This window comes from Talpa occidentalis, unplaced genomic scaffold, assembly GCF_014898055.3.
Source record: "Talpa occidentalis isolate TD23 unplaced genomic scaffold, MPIMG_talOcc4v2.1 talOcc4.12, whole genome shotgun sequence".
Taxonomy (NCBI): Eukaryota; Metazoa; Chordata; class Mammalia; order Eulipotyphla; family Talpidae; genus Talpa; species Talpa occidentalis.
The window spans coordinates 94,773,379-94,789,900 of record NW_023601212.1 but is presented as its reverse complement, the minus strand read 5'-3'; the positions used below and the strand labels follow the sequence as shown (position 1 = coordinate 94,789,900).

Below are 16,522 nucleotides of genomic sequence, written 5' to 3'. Positions count from 1 at the left end.
CTTTTTTAAAATCACCTATCAGTTAATAAATACAAATACATTCTACTTTTATAGTGTTTTTCTCAACTTCTGTAGAGTTCACACTTACAGCCTAGATTTATTTAAGCAATCCTTCCTTTTAAAATCAATCATGTGGGGCCTCCCTGGTGGCGCAGGTTGAGCGCTGGGTTGTGAAGCTGCCCGCAGCCTCTGCAGTGCTGGTTCGATCCCCGGCTGCCAGTGAGGGTCCCACATGGCGCGCAGACCCCTCCTGCCGCCCGCTGCTCCCCTCAGCAGTGTGCTTCGGTCCTTCTGCCTGCTCTGCTCCCCGCTCTGGCTCTGGTGAATTCTCTCACCCTCCCGCGCTTCTGACTGTACCCAGTGCTTGTACAAATAAATAAAAAATAAATCTTTAAAAAAATAAAATAAAATAAAATAAAATCAATCATGTGGCTGACAGACATGCTGTAGCCCATGTAATAGGTGAGAAAAGAAGGTCCAAGCAACACAGCACTTTCCAATCAATCTCTCTCTCACATTTGATCTTGAGATTTGTTTACATCTAAAAAATGCATTTTAATAGAGTCTAAAATAGATAAGCAGCAACTGAAAAATTACATGTTACCACACAGTTTAAACTGTTAAAGGATTCTAGGTCCCCATCAGCATCCTTTCCACCCCCATCATCATGAGAAAGGATTCCAGCTAAATTCTATCAAAAACTAGATTCCAAGTTGCCTGATTTTTTTAGTTTTTTTTTTTTTTTTAACTTGTGGGAAAATAAACGTAAAAGAGAAACTATCACACCTTGACTGTTTTTAAGTGTTCAGTAGCGTGAGGTACATTCATACTGTGTGAGGTAATCTCCACACCTCTTCGAATCTTGCAAAACCCAAACTCTAAACCTATTAAGGAACTCCCACCCCCACCCAGGGCAGCCACCATCTACTCTCTCTCTATGAATCTATGTGTCATATGTGTCTTTTTTGTGACAGGCTTGTTTCACTTAACATGATGTCCTCGTGGGCCATCTAGGCTGTAGCAGGTGTCAGACTGCTTGCTTCCTTTCTAAAGATGAACAATATTTCCCTGGGTATAGACACCCAATTTGGTTTCTCCAAGTTGCCCAGATTTTTTTATGTTATTCTCAGGAATCCTGATGAAATATCTCCTCTAAAGAAAACAAAGGTGTCCTCATCCCCTAGTTTGGGAGATGTCACAGTAAGGAGACAAACTTTTCCTGGCACCTGTCCAGGCAGACTGCACAAAGGGATGTTGTGAAGAGTAGTTACCACAACTCAATATCTTAGGGGCATTCCATGGAAAAGCTAATTTGGTTAATGTATTTTATTAGTAACTACATACTTTAAAATTCTGCATTTTACATTAACTAGACTCTAGTGTTATACCAAGATGTTTATTTGAATTTCTTAAAATAGTCTCTCAGAGCAAGCTGATCCTTTCTTTCAACCATTCAAATGTCAAGGTGAGAACTGCAGAATAAAAGGGGTTGGTTAAAAAAAAAAAAAAAAAGAGGGCGAACTGAGTGGAGGTCTATGGTAGTTTTTCCTTGCAATTGAAAAAAAAATCATGTAGGATACATGCTAAAGGTCTCTATCATCTTCGCAGTCTGAAACCAGCAAAGCCTTAAAAAGAGGATCAGATGTGCCAAATCAGCAAGGAGGGGAGGCAGCGAGTCACAGAGAGCCCACTGCACACAGCAGCTTGCCGGCCCGAGGTCCAGTTTTCTCATCAGGGAATGAGACCAATAATGCCACCAACGCTCCATCAGGCTTCTGCCTCAGTCTTTGGCAAGGATAAGAACCCATACTCTTCTCACAATGGCTTCCTACAAATTTGCCCTGGTTTCTACTGCCCTTTCCTTCCAGCTGCGGCACCAGGCTAGGCAGACCCGACGCCACCCTTCCCCTCAGTGCCAGCTGCTTTCTGCACTCAGGTTCTCCCCTGAAGGGCCAGACCACGCTGGATCCTGACGGGTGACCTGTGCCGAGCACACCAGAGAATGACATTTTAGTATCTCTGACACTGGCTTGTATGTTTCAGGTACATTTTTGTCTCTTTTAAAATTAAAACAAACACAACAGCTAAATGCTTTATATGGATGACCTTGTGGCGACGGACAAGTCTACCTAAGTCTTCTCCCCAAAGAAGGAAAGTTGAAATGCAGAGGTTTTGAACTCAGGGCTTCTTTAACACAGGATTGTTTGTTTGTTTTTAAGGAGCACATGATTTATGAAAATGAGATCACACTTCTCCCAAGCCCACACGTACACACACAGGCGTATATGGACCATGCTCCAAAGAGGCGACTTAACACACTGCACTGTGGATCCAAAATGCCTGCGAGACAGCATCCTGTGTAACTTTAGCTAAATAATTTAGCTTCTCTGCAACTCAAGTTTCTCATATATAAAAGAGGAATATCATCAAGGTTTCACTGAGTTGTTACACAGATTGTTTTCAAATGATGTGAAGCACCTAGCACCGTGCCTGGAATGAAGAATCTGCTTAATAAACATGAGCGTTCACTCTTGTTTTTTGTATCAGTCTGTGGATGTTCAAGTAGCATGCTGTGTGGGTGAGAGATACACCCCTCTACTGACAGGATAGAGAGAGAAGAAGGTGAGGACAGTAAAGAATGATTCATCTGAACTGGAGCACTGGCCATGAATTAATTTTTCACAGGAGTCTGACTTATACAATATTCATGAACTTTGCTACAAGGTTGATAATTTAAACTAGGATTAAACACCCGACTTTGGTGGTTAGTATGTTTTATTAAGGAGGCTGAAGAACACTAAAACCATTTGCCGTGTAAAAAATCACATTTTAACAGAAGCTGGACAGGGCTGACTCTAAGATATAGAGCTAAATGCAAAAAGCCAGGTGGAGGAAGGTGCTATGGTCCATCACCATCAATCTAAGGAAAGGTTTGGGCTTATCTATGGGGTTGTTTATATATTTGTAAAAATGAAAAACTATATTAAAAACTAATAAAACTGGTCACGATGAAGGAGGGAAGAAATGAGTTGCCAAAGCAGACAAAGAAGCCAGACCTTCCTAAATGTAACTTGACTGGTGGATTTGACTATGGAACCACATAAATGTTTTACATAATTATAAAAAAAAATACAAAACCTAAAAGTAAAACTATAACAAACCTAGATATTTATTGAGTTGGTAACATAACTGACAAAGAAGAATTATTTCACGTGATTTTTAAATACACGTGATTGTTTACTTCTGGTGGGATATACTATGATTAATTCAGTATCAATAAATACCCCTGGAGCCCAGATTATGGTCTCTAAATGCCTTTTCCCATCAAAAGGAACGCAGCTCCCTGGAGAAATGGCTGGTTTCAAGCAGAGGGCGTGAAATGTACCAGAGGAGCCTGGAGCATTCTGAAAAGTCAAAGAAGCTATCAAGGACCTGGGATGGAGCAGAAGACTCCAGACAACTCAAAATAGTTCCCACTAGTTAGAAATAGGATACCTTGAGCCCCAAAAAGTCACTGTAATATGCTAAAATAAATATCTGGAAGGTGCTAAGAATCCAACTCATTATTTTGAAAATAGGTTTAAATAAAAAGGTATATTGGGGGGTGGGGGGAGCCAAAGAATTTACTCTGCTTTTTCTATATGAACTATATAGCCAAGTAGATGCTGATAAGAAATTTTTTATTTGAAATAAAAGCATTTGAGATAATGAAAATGGAGTACCAAGCCATTTTATTACCATTTTGCTACCCTTAAGGAACAATGAATCTAGTCATGGATTGTTAGTGGCTACTAGAAACATGAGGTGAAAAGCTGATATGAACTTCACGTTGGATGGGCCAGGCTGGCAGCATCTGCGCCCCACTTGACAATCTTATCACTAAAAGAGACAAGAAGATATTTTGTGCCACCCATGGTGATGAAATGGGAAATACAAAAACCACCTGTGAAATATATCTGACACAAAATCAATCCTGAATCTGAGCGAGTTTACAGGTTTAACTACCAGCCAATTACAAACACAGTCATTGGGGAACATGTTAAATAACCTTAAAAGAACATTCCAGAATATGAGATATCCTACAGAACAAACAACCTGATTTCTTAAACATACTGCAAAGGTGCGGGGGTGGGGAGAATCCACACAGAAAAGGAATTCTTGGACCAAGAGTCATATGGAACACATCAGCCCAATGTAATATGTGGACTTGTTTGGCAACTAGACTGAAAACAAAACAATTAATTAAAAAATTGGTGAGCAGGAAATTTGAACACTGGGTATCTGATATTAAGGTGTTATTATTCTTTGTGTGTGGCAGCAATATTTTGCTTATCTTCCAGATACATACATATGTAGGCCTATGGCTGAAATGATATGCTATCCATGATTTGCCTCAAAATTATCTGAAGGGGGAGGGAAAGACGTAGTAAATAAAACAGGACTGGCCACACGCTGCTGGCACTGCATGGCTAGTGATGGAGTTTGCTATAGTTTTCCTACTTTTTTTTTTTTTAAAGATTTATTTATTTACTTATACAAGAACCAGGGTACAGATCAGACGCGTGGGAGGGTGAGAGAATTCACCAGAGACAAAGTGGGGAACAGAACAGGCAGACTGATGAAATACACTGCTGAGGGGAGCAACAGGAGAGGTCTGCTGCGCCATGTGGGACCCTCGCCAGCTGGCCAGGATCAAACCAGCACTGCAGAGGCTGTGGACAGCTTCACGGTGCAGCGCAGGGCTTAACTGCCTGCACCACTGGGGAGGCCCAGTTTCCCTGCTTTTGCAAGTTTGACTTTTCTGTCATGAAAAGTTTGGGCATTCTTTTAAGCAGAAATTCAAAAGGACCTCTCTTCTGTTTCCTGGGATATTACGTTTAAGTGAAAAAAACAAGTTCTTTAATATTTTCTTAGGGTTGTAGTGATTACAGCAAGACAACAGTCCCCTAGATGCAATCTGCTTGGGTGTTTCCTTCTGGTAAGGACAGGACTATCTACCAGACCTGGGAAAATACATGGGGGGAAAGGATGGAGAACAGAAACAAGAGGGCACTACAGAGAATCCTAGCTTTAAAGCTAATTCTTTATCAAGAATTGCCTAAGCTTCCTGAGTCTCTGTGAAATGGGGATAATCGCCCTCCTTCCCAGGGATGCTGCAAGCATCACATGTGATAAAACAAGAAAGACCGAGCCCAGAGCAGGCACTTAAACATTCATTCATTCATCAGACATCATGGTCCATAATGTGGGACAGACACCATAGCTTAGGTAGCAGAGACATGAAAGACACAGGAAACATGCCTCCTGCCTGATGGAAACTAGAAAGGAAATTCATCACGACAGTGCGATGTATTTGGGGTAAGGTGCAAGCAATGTGTTTAAAGTTCTGAAAAGAAAAAAAAAATGGATTTAGAACTCTATAGCCAGCATCACTATCAAAAAGTAAGGACATTTTTATAATGCTTACTAACTAAACATTACAGCTGCCAAAAAGTAAAATAGACCACTCAAAGGGAAAGAAAACTGCTTCCCCTCAAAAAAAATTTATACAAGAGGCTGAAATATTAGGAGGATTATCCTTTGGGAAGCAAAATTTTAATGACCCAGGAAGGCACCTCTACAGGCCCCATGAGGCATCCCTTTTCTTCAGAGAACTGTGTGGACGCAGTCCTGATGTCATATGTGTGTCATGATGTCATGCATGTGTCATAATGTCACACGTACTGCACACTGGCTATTCTCAGCTGGAATCAACTTGTCAAGAAGTCCCAAAAGTTAAGCTGCGGCACCGAAAAGTAGTAAATACTATAAATGGCATCACTGAGCAGAGTGAGAAGGGGGACAGGAAAGAGGCAAGACAATGTGTTCACTGAACTTTCAATCTTCCACCGACATGACCAAGATATCCATTGTTCAAATGTGGTAAGACAAGAAACAGAGGTTATTATTTCTAGGTAAAAGAACAGACCACAAAAAGGTAAAGGTGACAGCAGCTGACTCTGGGAAGAAGAACCAGGAGTGAGACGCGTGGGTTGTCCTTCATTTTTTATTCTGTGCTATGTGAATTTTTGTAAGTTACGTGCATACAGCCCTTCAGTGGTTTACACAGTGTCATGGGAGACATCATTTCTTCTTAAATATGGGTCGAGGGGGGGATCTAAAGGATGGTGGTTTATTTTTTTATTTTTTTTAATAAAAAATACATATGTCAGTGAGATCTTAAATGCTTTAGCTTTGGAGAGGATGATTCTCCAAGCACCAAGCCAACCTGTATTTATGCAAATTTCATGCCACCAAACCAATCCCTTCTGAAACAGATTTATGTCCAGTCTAGTTTCCCAAAACTTAAGCCTTATCTTTTGTGCAGTAATCAACTACAAAGTCTTTGACTATTCTGAACCCTGGATCTATTACAGAAAAGAAAAGCAGGCTCTTACAATATCAAAGAGCAGAAAAATACCAAATAGCAGGGTCCAAATACCAATACCAAAGAGCAGGGTCCCCCCACAATCTTAAATGTCCCTCTCTAATTATGGTTTCCTGAACTGTTACATTTACATTTAAGCCATTCTTCCTGTATGTGAGTTGCTTATTTTCTTTAAGAGTATGAACTGTTTAAAGAAAAAGAGAGAAAGAAAAGGAACAAGAGCAACAATGTCCAATTTACAGAAATAAATGTAGAAGTTAAATATGAGAGAAAAAAAATCACAAATGTTGGGAGGGAGTTAAATGGAATTATAAGTATCCATTGTTCATGAAGCAGTTTGCTTTTCACTTGAAGATCAATTGTGGTACATCAAAGAGGCACCTTATAGTTTCTAGAGCAGTGCTTGGCCAGGAGAAATTCAATGTGAACCAGGGAAGTAACTTAAAATTTTCTAGATGCTGCCATTTTTTAAAAAATAAAAATAATCTAGTGAAATTAATTTTAATAATATTTTTACATAGCCCTGCATATCAAAGATATTATCATCTCAACATGTAGTCAATTCTTTAAAATCTGGGGGTGTCTTTTACATTTATAACACATCTCAGTTTGAACTAACCACATTTCAAGTGCTCAAAAGCCACATGTAAATGATGACTATAGCACAGGACAGAGTAGCTCAATAACAAACTTTTCTGCAAAGGGACAGTAAATGTTTGAAGTTTGGGGGGCACCAGGTCTCTCTCACAACTACCCCAGCCTCCCACTGCAGTGCAGAGCAGCCCTAGGCAGTGTGTATATTCATGGACATGGCACTGTTCCAGTGGCACTTTAGAGAAACACTTGGGCAGGACTTGGCCTGTGGACTACAGCTTGCCAACCATGACGCCGGAGCAAAGACTGAAAAATAACACAGAGATAGAAGCAAAAGGTCAACAGAATAGATGAGACGGGATGCTAAGGTTTCAGTAAATAGTAAACAATACACCATTCATAGGAAAGGTGACAGAGGAGAGGAAGAGAGGAAGACAGAACAGGGCAAATAGGAAACAAATACCAACATGGAAACAGACCTACTTGTATCGTTAATTAGATGAAATATAAAGAGCAGGGAAGTCAGAACTTATAAAGAAGCCTATTGTTTAAAAGAAACATACCAGTTATAAAATTGGCAACAAAGAGGCTGGAGGGGGAAAAAAAAAACACAACATCAAGCATGAGAAACAAACATGGCTTGTATTAATGCTGGACAAAATAAACATCAAGAAAAGATTATTCCTAGAAATAAAGAGGCATATTTCATAATGATGAAAGGGATCATTAATTAAGAAGCCCTATAATCTTAAATGAGCATATTCCTTTCCAAAAAAGCTTCAAATTACATTAAGTAAAAATTCATATAATTAAATGGAGACATAACAAATCTACAGCCCTTTCAGTAGTTGAACAAGAAGACTAAAAAAAGATCATTAAGGATGCAGAAGTTTTGAGCAACAGCATGACCCAACGCAACCTAAAGTGATATTCATGGAATATTACACTCATGGCACATTTCCATTCACCATGACACACCACATACCAAGTCATAAAATAAATCTCAGTAATTATCAAAGAAGTTCTAAATGACTGATGGATTAAAGAAGAAAGAAGAGACATTAGAAAATATTTTGTAATAGACAATAATTAAAAGACAATATATCAAAATATGTGGGAGGGAGCTAAGCAGAGTTAAAGGGAAATTTATGGCTCTAAATGTTTTCATGAGGAGAAAAACTAATAAAATCAATGAGTTATGCCGCCACCTTAAGAAGCCAAACAAAGAAAAATAAATCAAAAATAAGCAGAAAATATAAAAAATATGCATACAATGAAAAAATAAGACAGAAAAACCAGTAATAATTCTTCCCTTGAAAAAAATTAACTGATAAAACACCTAGCAAGAAAATAAAAAAGATGAGACACAAATTGCTAATATCAGTTTTTTAAAAATCTTTCATTAATGTTGACAAAGGAACAAGAACCACTATGTGAGGAACTAGACATCCAAGCACTGATATATTCATAGTTTCTACATAGCTGAAGAAGTTTATATCAAATGGACAAAAGAACTTTTTTTTTTGGTACTGAAGGTCTATCAACAGAAAGACTTGGAAAAATCTATCTCTAGAAAACAGGTCAGAGGGACTCAAAACTGAAAATCAGTGGGGGACAACGTAAAGTCTTCTGCTAAGGCTAAAGATGAAAACCAATCCATGTGGTCCAGGAGTTCCTTTTCTTCCTGACCTAAATGCTCACCTGCTGTCTGGGCACAGAGAAAGGTCTTGACCATTGAGCTGGTTATCAGTCACAGTCCCCTCCACTTTTACTTTCTTGACTCCCGTTTGGCCAGCTCTTCACAGCCACCACTTGCTCAGGCCTTCGCGCTCTAGCTGTTTTTCAATCATGTTGGCATCTGTGCTTAGGAATCAGCAACTTCCCTCAAATTCCTCTTCCAGTTCATTAAGAGTAGAAACAGTAATAGAGTTCAACTGTGTCTTTAGTCTGTTTGCTTATCACCTTCTTAGGAGGCTCCTGTTTCTGTGAGAGACTGCATGTGCATGTGCATGTGCGTGTGTGTGTCTACAAACACAAATACAGTTTTTTCCCAAACCCTGGCCAATCCTGACATCGGCTCCATTGGTAGGGAAGCCCACAGCGGAGCGGCACCTCCTCTTGTACTGTCATTCAGTGCCTTCAGATCTCTGAAGATACAGAGTGTCCTCCTGCTACAAACCTGGTGGGTGTGTTTGGCAGCGCCCCTCACACAGGCCCACTCCCAGAGCCTCAGAGCATTTTCTCTGACAGTCCAGCACCACGACCATCTGGCAGCACAGTCTTAGAGGTGGAGGGGCTTCTTGCTGCCATATTCCCCTCAGTGCCCAGTGTTGGAGCAAATAACTGAAACACTACTTCAGGCATAGTTCAGAGAAGCAGCCAGAAAATTCAATACCAAGAACTCAAATGTCTAAAAGGACATAATTATAGAGCTTACAGTAAAATTACAATAAGGAAATACTTTGACCTAATAATTTCATGCCTATGAGTTTGACAACTTAAATAAAATGGAATATTCCTTGAAAAACACAAATTACTATAAGTGATACAAGAAGAGACTGGCTACCTAAATAGCCCCATATCTATTAAAGAAACTGAGACATAATCAGAAAACACTTTACATAAAAACTATATAACCAGAGGTATTCACTGGTAAACTACCAAAATTTTGAGAAAAATCCTAAACACAGTTTTAAAAAACAACAGAAGAGTAACTTTCTAACTAATTTTATGAGGTCAGCATAATACTGATACCAAAATTTGACAAAGATATAAAATTACTGTCAAATATTCCATATGAAAAAGACATATATGAGCAAATATTAGCAATACCTACATTAGCAAATCAAATCCATAATGTAAAAAGACATTAAAGTAAAAAGATATCCCATTTAATGAGAAAATATATGAACATCTTACATCCAACAAGGGGCTAATACTCAGAATCTACAAAGAACTCACAGAACTCAAATAACCCAATAAAAAAAAATCAACAGAAGATATAAGCAGCCTCTTCTCTAAGGAAGACATTCAGGTGGTCAACAAAAATATGAAAAAATGTTCATCATCACTTATCATCAGGGAAGAGGTGTGACCCTACACCCCCAGAGCATGCACAGTGTTATAAACCATTTTGCCCTCAATAAAAAAAATGCAATTAAACAAAAGACAATTTACTAACGATGCTAATCAGTGACTGCAAAAAGGCATTGGAGGAAAAAAAGAGACATAAAGGTTGGAAAAGAGGTAAAAACCACTATCAACAGCAAGCCAAATGGATTGTGTACATAAAAATCCCCGTGGGATATTAAATAATAATAATGTGACTTTTAAATGATTGCAGGGTAGAAGGTGAATATAAAAGAGTTAATCACGTATCTATATAGAAGTGGCAAATAATTTGAAAATGTATAATTGTTTTAAGAAACAATTCCATTTACAATAGTATCAGTAAAGTAAAATATTTAGAAATAAAATTAACATAAAACATATAAGACCTCTACAGTAAAAATTACAGAACCGGTCTCATGAAGAAACAGATGATTCTACAATGTCTGTGGAGTATAAGGGGTTCTAGAATAGCCAAACCAACCTGAAAAAGAAAAGCAGTGTTGGAGGATCACACTACCTTACTTACTGTGAAGTCACAGGAAAAAGAAAGGGTGGCACTGGCAGAAGAAAGTGAATGGAGCAGAAGATTCAGAAACAGACCTAGATGTTCACAGTACATTTACGACAAAAGTGCCAAGTCAATTCAATGTCTTTTGAGCACGTGTTGGTGGGACACTGACTATCCATATGGGATAAATGCTGATCCTACCTCATTCCACACTTAACCTGAAATGGATCATGATAAATGTAAAAGCTAACACTTTAAAATTTCCAAAAGAAAACAAGAAAATCATAGCAACTCGAGGGTAAGCAAAAGATCTTTTGGACGGGGGAAAAATACTAATCCTGGAAGAAAAAATTGATAAACAGGACTTTATCAAAATTAAAAACAACTACTCACCAAAAGCCATCACTAATAAAACGGACGGGCAGCCCCAGACTCAAAAAACTATTTACAGCACAAATAGCTGACAAAGGATGAGTACATAAAACAACTCCTACAAATTAACAAGAATAGCACAAACAACCCAATGAGAAATGGGCAAAAAATTTTAACACCCACCTGAACTATCTAAATGGCCAACAGGCACACAAAGAGGTGTTCAACAGCCTTGGTCACCAGAGAAACACTAACTAGAGCCCGATGGAACACCATCTTACACCCTCTAGAATGGCCAAACTAAAAAGACCCATCGCACTAAAGGTTGGCAACAACATGGAGCAACTAAAACTTTCATACAGTCCTGGTGGAGCATAGCACTGTACGTCCAGTATCGAGAACTTTTAGATTGTTCCTATGAAGTTTAACATACACCTAGCCTAAGAGCCAGCAATTTTAGTCTCAAGTATTTACTCAAGAGAAATGAAAACATGTGCCCACAAAAACTTGTTTACAGAAATGTTCACAGCATTTATTTATAATCTTCCCCAACTGGAAACTACCCAAATGTCCACCAATAGGAGAACAGGTAAATATTATATATTCATGCAACGGAATACTACTGAACGGTAGAAAGAAATGAACTATGGATATATACCATATCAAGGATAAATTTCAAAAACACGTTAAGTGAATAAAGCCAAACAGAATCCCACAGGAATCCACTTTTTATAAATTCCAAGAATAATAATTCATAGCGATAGAAACTGCTTGGGGCAGAAGGGGCTTGGGGTTGCTTATGAAGTACACAATTCTATCTTCTGGGGAGGACAGAAATGTTCTATAGCTTGCTTTGGATCATGGGTTTGTGTGTGTGTATGTGTGTATATATCTTTCAATTCAATATTCTATACCTATACATTTTATTGTTATTTATACCTCAATTTTTAAAATCTCTTTTAAAAAAAATTTAAAAAGCACAGAGAAGCAATTTGAAATATTGACAGTGATGGCTTCTGTTCATTCACACTTTTCTAAAGTTTGCAATTTTCTATAACGAACTTGCCCCCTATATTCTATACCTATGTTGTGCAGTTTCACAAAACAGCAACACGTTACTAGTATCTATCTTTGGAAGGAAGGAGCCTGCGCAATTAAAGCAAAAGTGTGTCCAAGCCTCTTTCTGCAGCAGGTCTGCGGCCCCAGACCTGCGTGGGACCAGACAGAGTCAGACGCTCGGCCAGAGGCAACAGAGCAGACAGACAGGAGGAAGGGATCAGGTGTCAGAGTCCAGCCTGATCCCAGCTCTCTTGTGGGCTGGTGGGCAAGTCCTGGAGCCTCAGGTTCTGCACCCCTAAAAGCATTGTGACTAAGATACACACCACCTGGCCTGCAGACTTTGTGAGAGTCAACTGAAACAGCTATGGCAAGCACAGTGCAGAGGGAAGGGAGGCATTCGTGACCTCTGGTAGTAGATAAAAGTCAGAAAGTTGCCTCAAAAAGCAGATTTCTTCCTTACAATCAGGTAAAATGCGACAAGAGCAGCTGCTGCTGCAAACCTACCTGGCGGCGCGGTAGCAGTGGTTCCGCAGGGCGTAGGGTATGCACTGGGTGTTCAGGCGCTTCCGCTCCACCTCCCTCCAGCCATCTTCTGTCCACTTCCTTTTGACCTGTTTCTCCTCCTGCTTTTTCCCCACATAATCAGCATAGGTCTGGATCCGATAGCTTTCTGCGTATTTGCTCGTGTTGACAGCTACAAGGAAAAGGGGAAAAAACCTTAAAAGGGGCTGTGGCCCAACCCCAACCCTGGAGATGTCACTTTGAGAGGGGACTGGGGTGACAGAGGAGTCCTGGGTTCTGACCTGGCTCTCCCCCTGGAAGCCAAATGGCCTCAGGAAGGTCCCAGAAGACTCTGCAAGCCTGAGTTTCCGTATCTGGAGGAGAGAGTCACTGCTGCAGGGGCCGTGGTGGTGTAAGAGGAATATTAATGTTCAGAGATTTGCAGGTAACATTACTGCTTGAGAATTACTCTCAGAGTAAGAAAATAAAACAAAACCACTGAGGAAAAACTGTAAATCCTCACTCATTTTGTTAAAAATAAAGATAATAAAAGCCTAGTGACAGTGCTGATGTCTACGTCAACCTCCGGAGGCCACAGCCCCTCTGTGCCAAGGGTGCTGCGTGATTGAGGACCTACAGCCTGTCTGTGCCCAGGCTTCACACACAATGGCCAAGCTTCGAGAAATACATTAAGGGAGGAGCCGCTGTTACTCGTGGGAGGGAGGGTGAAGGTCAGTGCTGCTCAGGCAAGCGGCAGCACTGGGTGCAAAAGCATACGTTTCTATGACCCTGAGACCAGGGCCCTCCTTGCTGCCCTGCACCTCATGATGGACTACAAGCTCCAAACAGACTCTGCACCTCAGACACCCTGGTTGCCCTGGCTTGTGGTACCCCTTGCTAGCAGGGTACTAAAGCTGGAGCTTCCTCCCTCCTTGGTTTAACACTTGGTGAAGGCAGGTCAGTAATCCCCGATGCCTCCTCCAAGGAGGGGGTGGGCTAGAACACGATGGCAGCTGGAAGTGAGGACCCACAGAAGGCCTGTTGGTGGGTGGGTGATCATTTGCTGCTTCTGGCTTATGTAGTTTGAGCATATTCTCTCCTAGCCCACGAGCTCTGCCAACAGCTACTGCCCACGCTGGCAGTATGACCTAAGAGCCTGGTCACGCCGGTAGGGGCTATTTGGAGCAGACTTAGTTGCTGGGTAGTTGCAAAAGCACCATGACACCCCCTACAAATCCAGACACCCACTCTTAGAAAAGTTCTTGGCACAACGCAGTTCTTAATAAATCTGATGTGAATGAAAAGACCCTTAATAAATAGGATGTAAAAGAGTGCAGGGCAGAACACAGCAAGCAGGAGGCGCACAGTTGGGAAGCATGTCTGAGCTGGATTGGGGGGTTCCTGTACATCAAGGACCTTACATTCCAGACGACTGCAGAGAAACAGACGCTCCACACAGCAGACCCTCGGAATGTCATGCTTTGCGCTCCAAGTGGACCAAACCTGGCCACGATGCCTCCACACAATGGCTGTTACAGAAAGGCAGGCCCTCAGTGGCTAGCCACCGAGACAGCAACACAACACAACAAAGATGTGTGGGTCCCTAAGAAACAGATTCTTACTATGAAAAACATTCACTCTAAAGAAGGGGGAAAAGAAACACACACAGGGTGACAGATCTTTCAGATTATGCAAAGTCTCCTAAAGAAGCAGCGGGAGTATCTATAATGGGAGCTCCCCTGGTGAGCTCTGGCCCCCCTTGGGAGATGCAGAGGGAGTGCCCTGGTTCTGGAGACAGAGCCACTGGCCAGAGAACCATGGAAACCGGGTCCTTTCCTGAAAATCTTACTCCTAGGATAGTTACTTTCCCTTCCTTTCCATGCACCACTTTCTGACATCTCTGCTGTTACCTAACTTCACCCAACAACTTACTGGGTTTACCGGGTAAAGCCTTTTATATGTCAATTATCCAACAAACATCCAGCTATGCTCACTGAGGGTCGTCCCTGGGACACATGCCAGGTACTTGATAAAACAAGACCCCATCTCCAACCTCTTAAACGCATCGTGACTGTCACATGCAAGCCTCACACAGAGTGGATTTCCCCACGGGGTGACGCCCTCCTGGGACGGGTGAATGGATCCACACAATGGATGAGAACCCAGAGATCCCATTTAGTCCCCACTGTTGGCAAATGAGCACTTCCTAGATTTTCCTCTTTACATTTCATTCCTTAATCCAGCAGGTTTATGTTGCAAGCATGCCTAACAGGGATGACATCTGTAACAATCCCTCTCACAGATTAATTTGGACCACCAAGTCAAAGAGTAGGTGTGAGTCAACTTTCTCCTGGAATGCAAAGGTAAGAGGAGACAAGATCATAAAGGAGCCAAGATGATCTATTTAACAATATCTGCTTGTTTCCAATAATTGAGTTCTCAGTCCCCTCCACAAATGTTACAAACAACTCCCCAACCACTCGTGGTGGGATTTATCAGAGCACATTTGGAATTAGGATGACTTAAAAGGGAAAACAAATAACAATCCACTTTTCACTACTGGCCTTCACATGGCAATAATTTACCAGCATTCCTTCAAGTCCCTGCAGCTTTGCAGCTCTTGGTCTTTAATCTGGAAGCCAAGCTCTGGCTCAAAGCCCCTTCACCCCCCCCCCACCCCCCAGTAATGGATGAATCAGCAGAATGGATAGGCTGTCAGCGAGCTCTCCAGTGATTCCAGCTCCCCATCAGAAGCTCATGCAGCAGGCTGCCTTGTAACTCGAGCCTTTTCCATATTTGTCAGAGAAAGGATTCGAGGCCATCTTACATGTGTGCGCTTTGTTAAAGCCACTGGGGAGCCAAACACTAACTCGGTTCGGTCCCATTTCCCTGTAGGTGAGGGAAAGCGGAGTCTCCCCCCTCAAGGCTGCTCTGTTGACACTCCAAGCATGACCGCACTTCATCTCCACCACAGCCCCGCCAGGAAGGGCGTCCAGTCACCAGGCACCAGGAGCCAGGCTCAGGGAAGCCAAGGAGCTTGCCCACGGTCCTGTGGTAACGACGGTCCAGCAGTGAGGTTGGTTTGGAACCCAGGCGTGATTTTTCAAAAACAGAATGCTACCACATGTCTGCCATACATTTGCGCGTACTCATGTGTTTATTTAGGTGAACGATTATCCTATGAAATTCTTCCCTTACAGGGAGCTTTAAAGAAATACTTAAAATGTTTAGAATTTTTCTAAAAATTAAGACCTTTCCATTATTGTCAAGCCAAGTCGAAACCGACAAATACACGCTGCTTACAGACAAGACGACCTAAGACGTGGGTCCCTTCTTAAATGGATCTATAGATTAAAGGTGATTCCAGTGAAAACATTCCAACATATTAGTAAAACGTTCAAAAGATTATAAGGAAAAAAAAATCTCAGCAAAAATAGACAGTGCTGGGGATGGTGTGGCATACAGAGTTGAAGTGTGAAGCCGTACAGCTGAGACCTGCACCGTGGTGTGATGTCACCCCAGAACAACAATAACAAAGCAGAGCAGTGGCAGCCGCGGGACAAGGAGGATGAGGGGACAGCGGTGTGACGGGCTGGCGTCTGTCCTGTTTGTGGTAGCACATGACTGGGTGGGTTTGTTGTATAACAAAGACAGTAACCTTGCTGTGCATAAATTACACCTTCACTTTTCTGTGGGATTTGCAAAGTTGATCCCCAAATTTATTTTTTTAATCTTTTTTTATTTTTTTATTTTATACATTTTTTTACAACATTTTTCATTTTTGCAGAATGTATGCATTTTTATCTTGGTTATAGTCCCCATACAATTCCCATCCCCCTTGTTTTGATCCTACCTTCCTCTCCCCCCTCCCCATAGTGTATCTCTGGTTTACAGTTGCTTGTTGATTTTGATTTTTACTTTATTAGTATTAGGTTTTTTCCTGGTCCCTT

At 41.2% G+C, this 16,522-nt stretch overlaps 1 protein-coding gene and 1 long non-coding RNA gene across 2 annotated transcripts in view; one reads left to right on the top strand and one right to left on the bottom strand.

Annotated features, from left to right (window-relative positions):
- Nucleotides 1-16,522, bottom strand: part of PARN (poly(A)-specific ribonuclease) — a 129,895-nt gene that overhangs the window by 24,586 nt on the left and 88,787 nt on the right. Inside the window, exon 22 of the mRNA XM_037507572.2 lies at nt 12,576-12,765. Within this exon, the coding sequence (XP_037363469.2) occupies nt 12,576-12,765 (190 nt within the window). The remainder of the gene's footprint in view (nt 1-12,575; nt 12,766-16,522) is intronic.
- On the top strand, nt 5,739-15,698 carry LOC119241909 (uncharacterized). Its single transcript, XR_005124393.2, has 3 exons — nt 5,739-5,922; nt 14,816-14,935; nt 15,468-15,698. It is a non-coding gene; the product is annotated as an uncharacterized LOC119241909 (long non-coding RNA).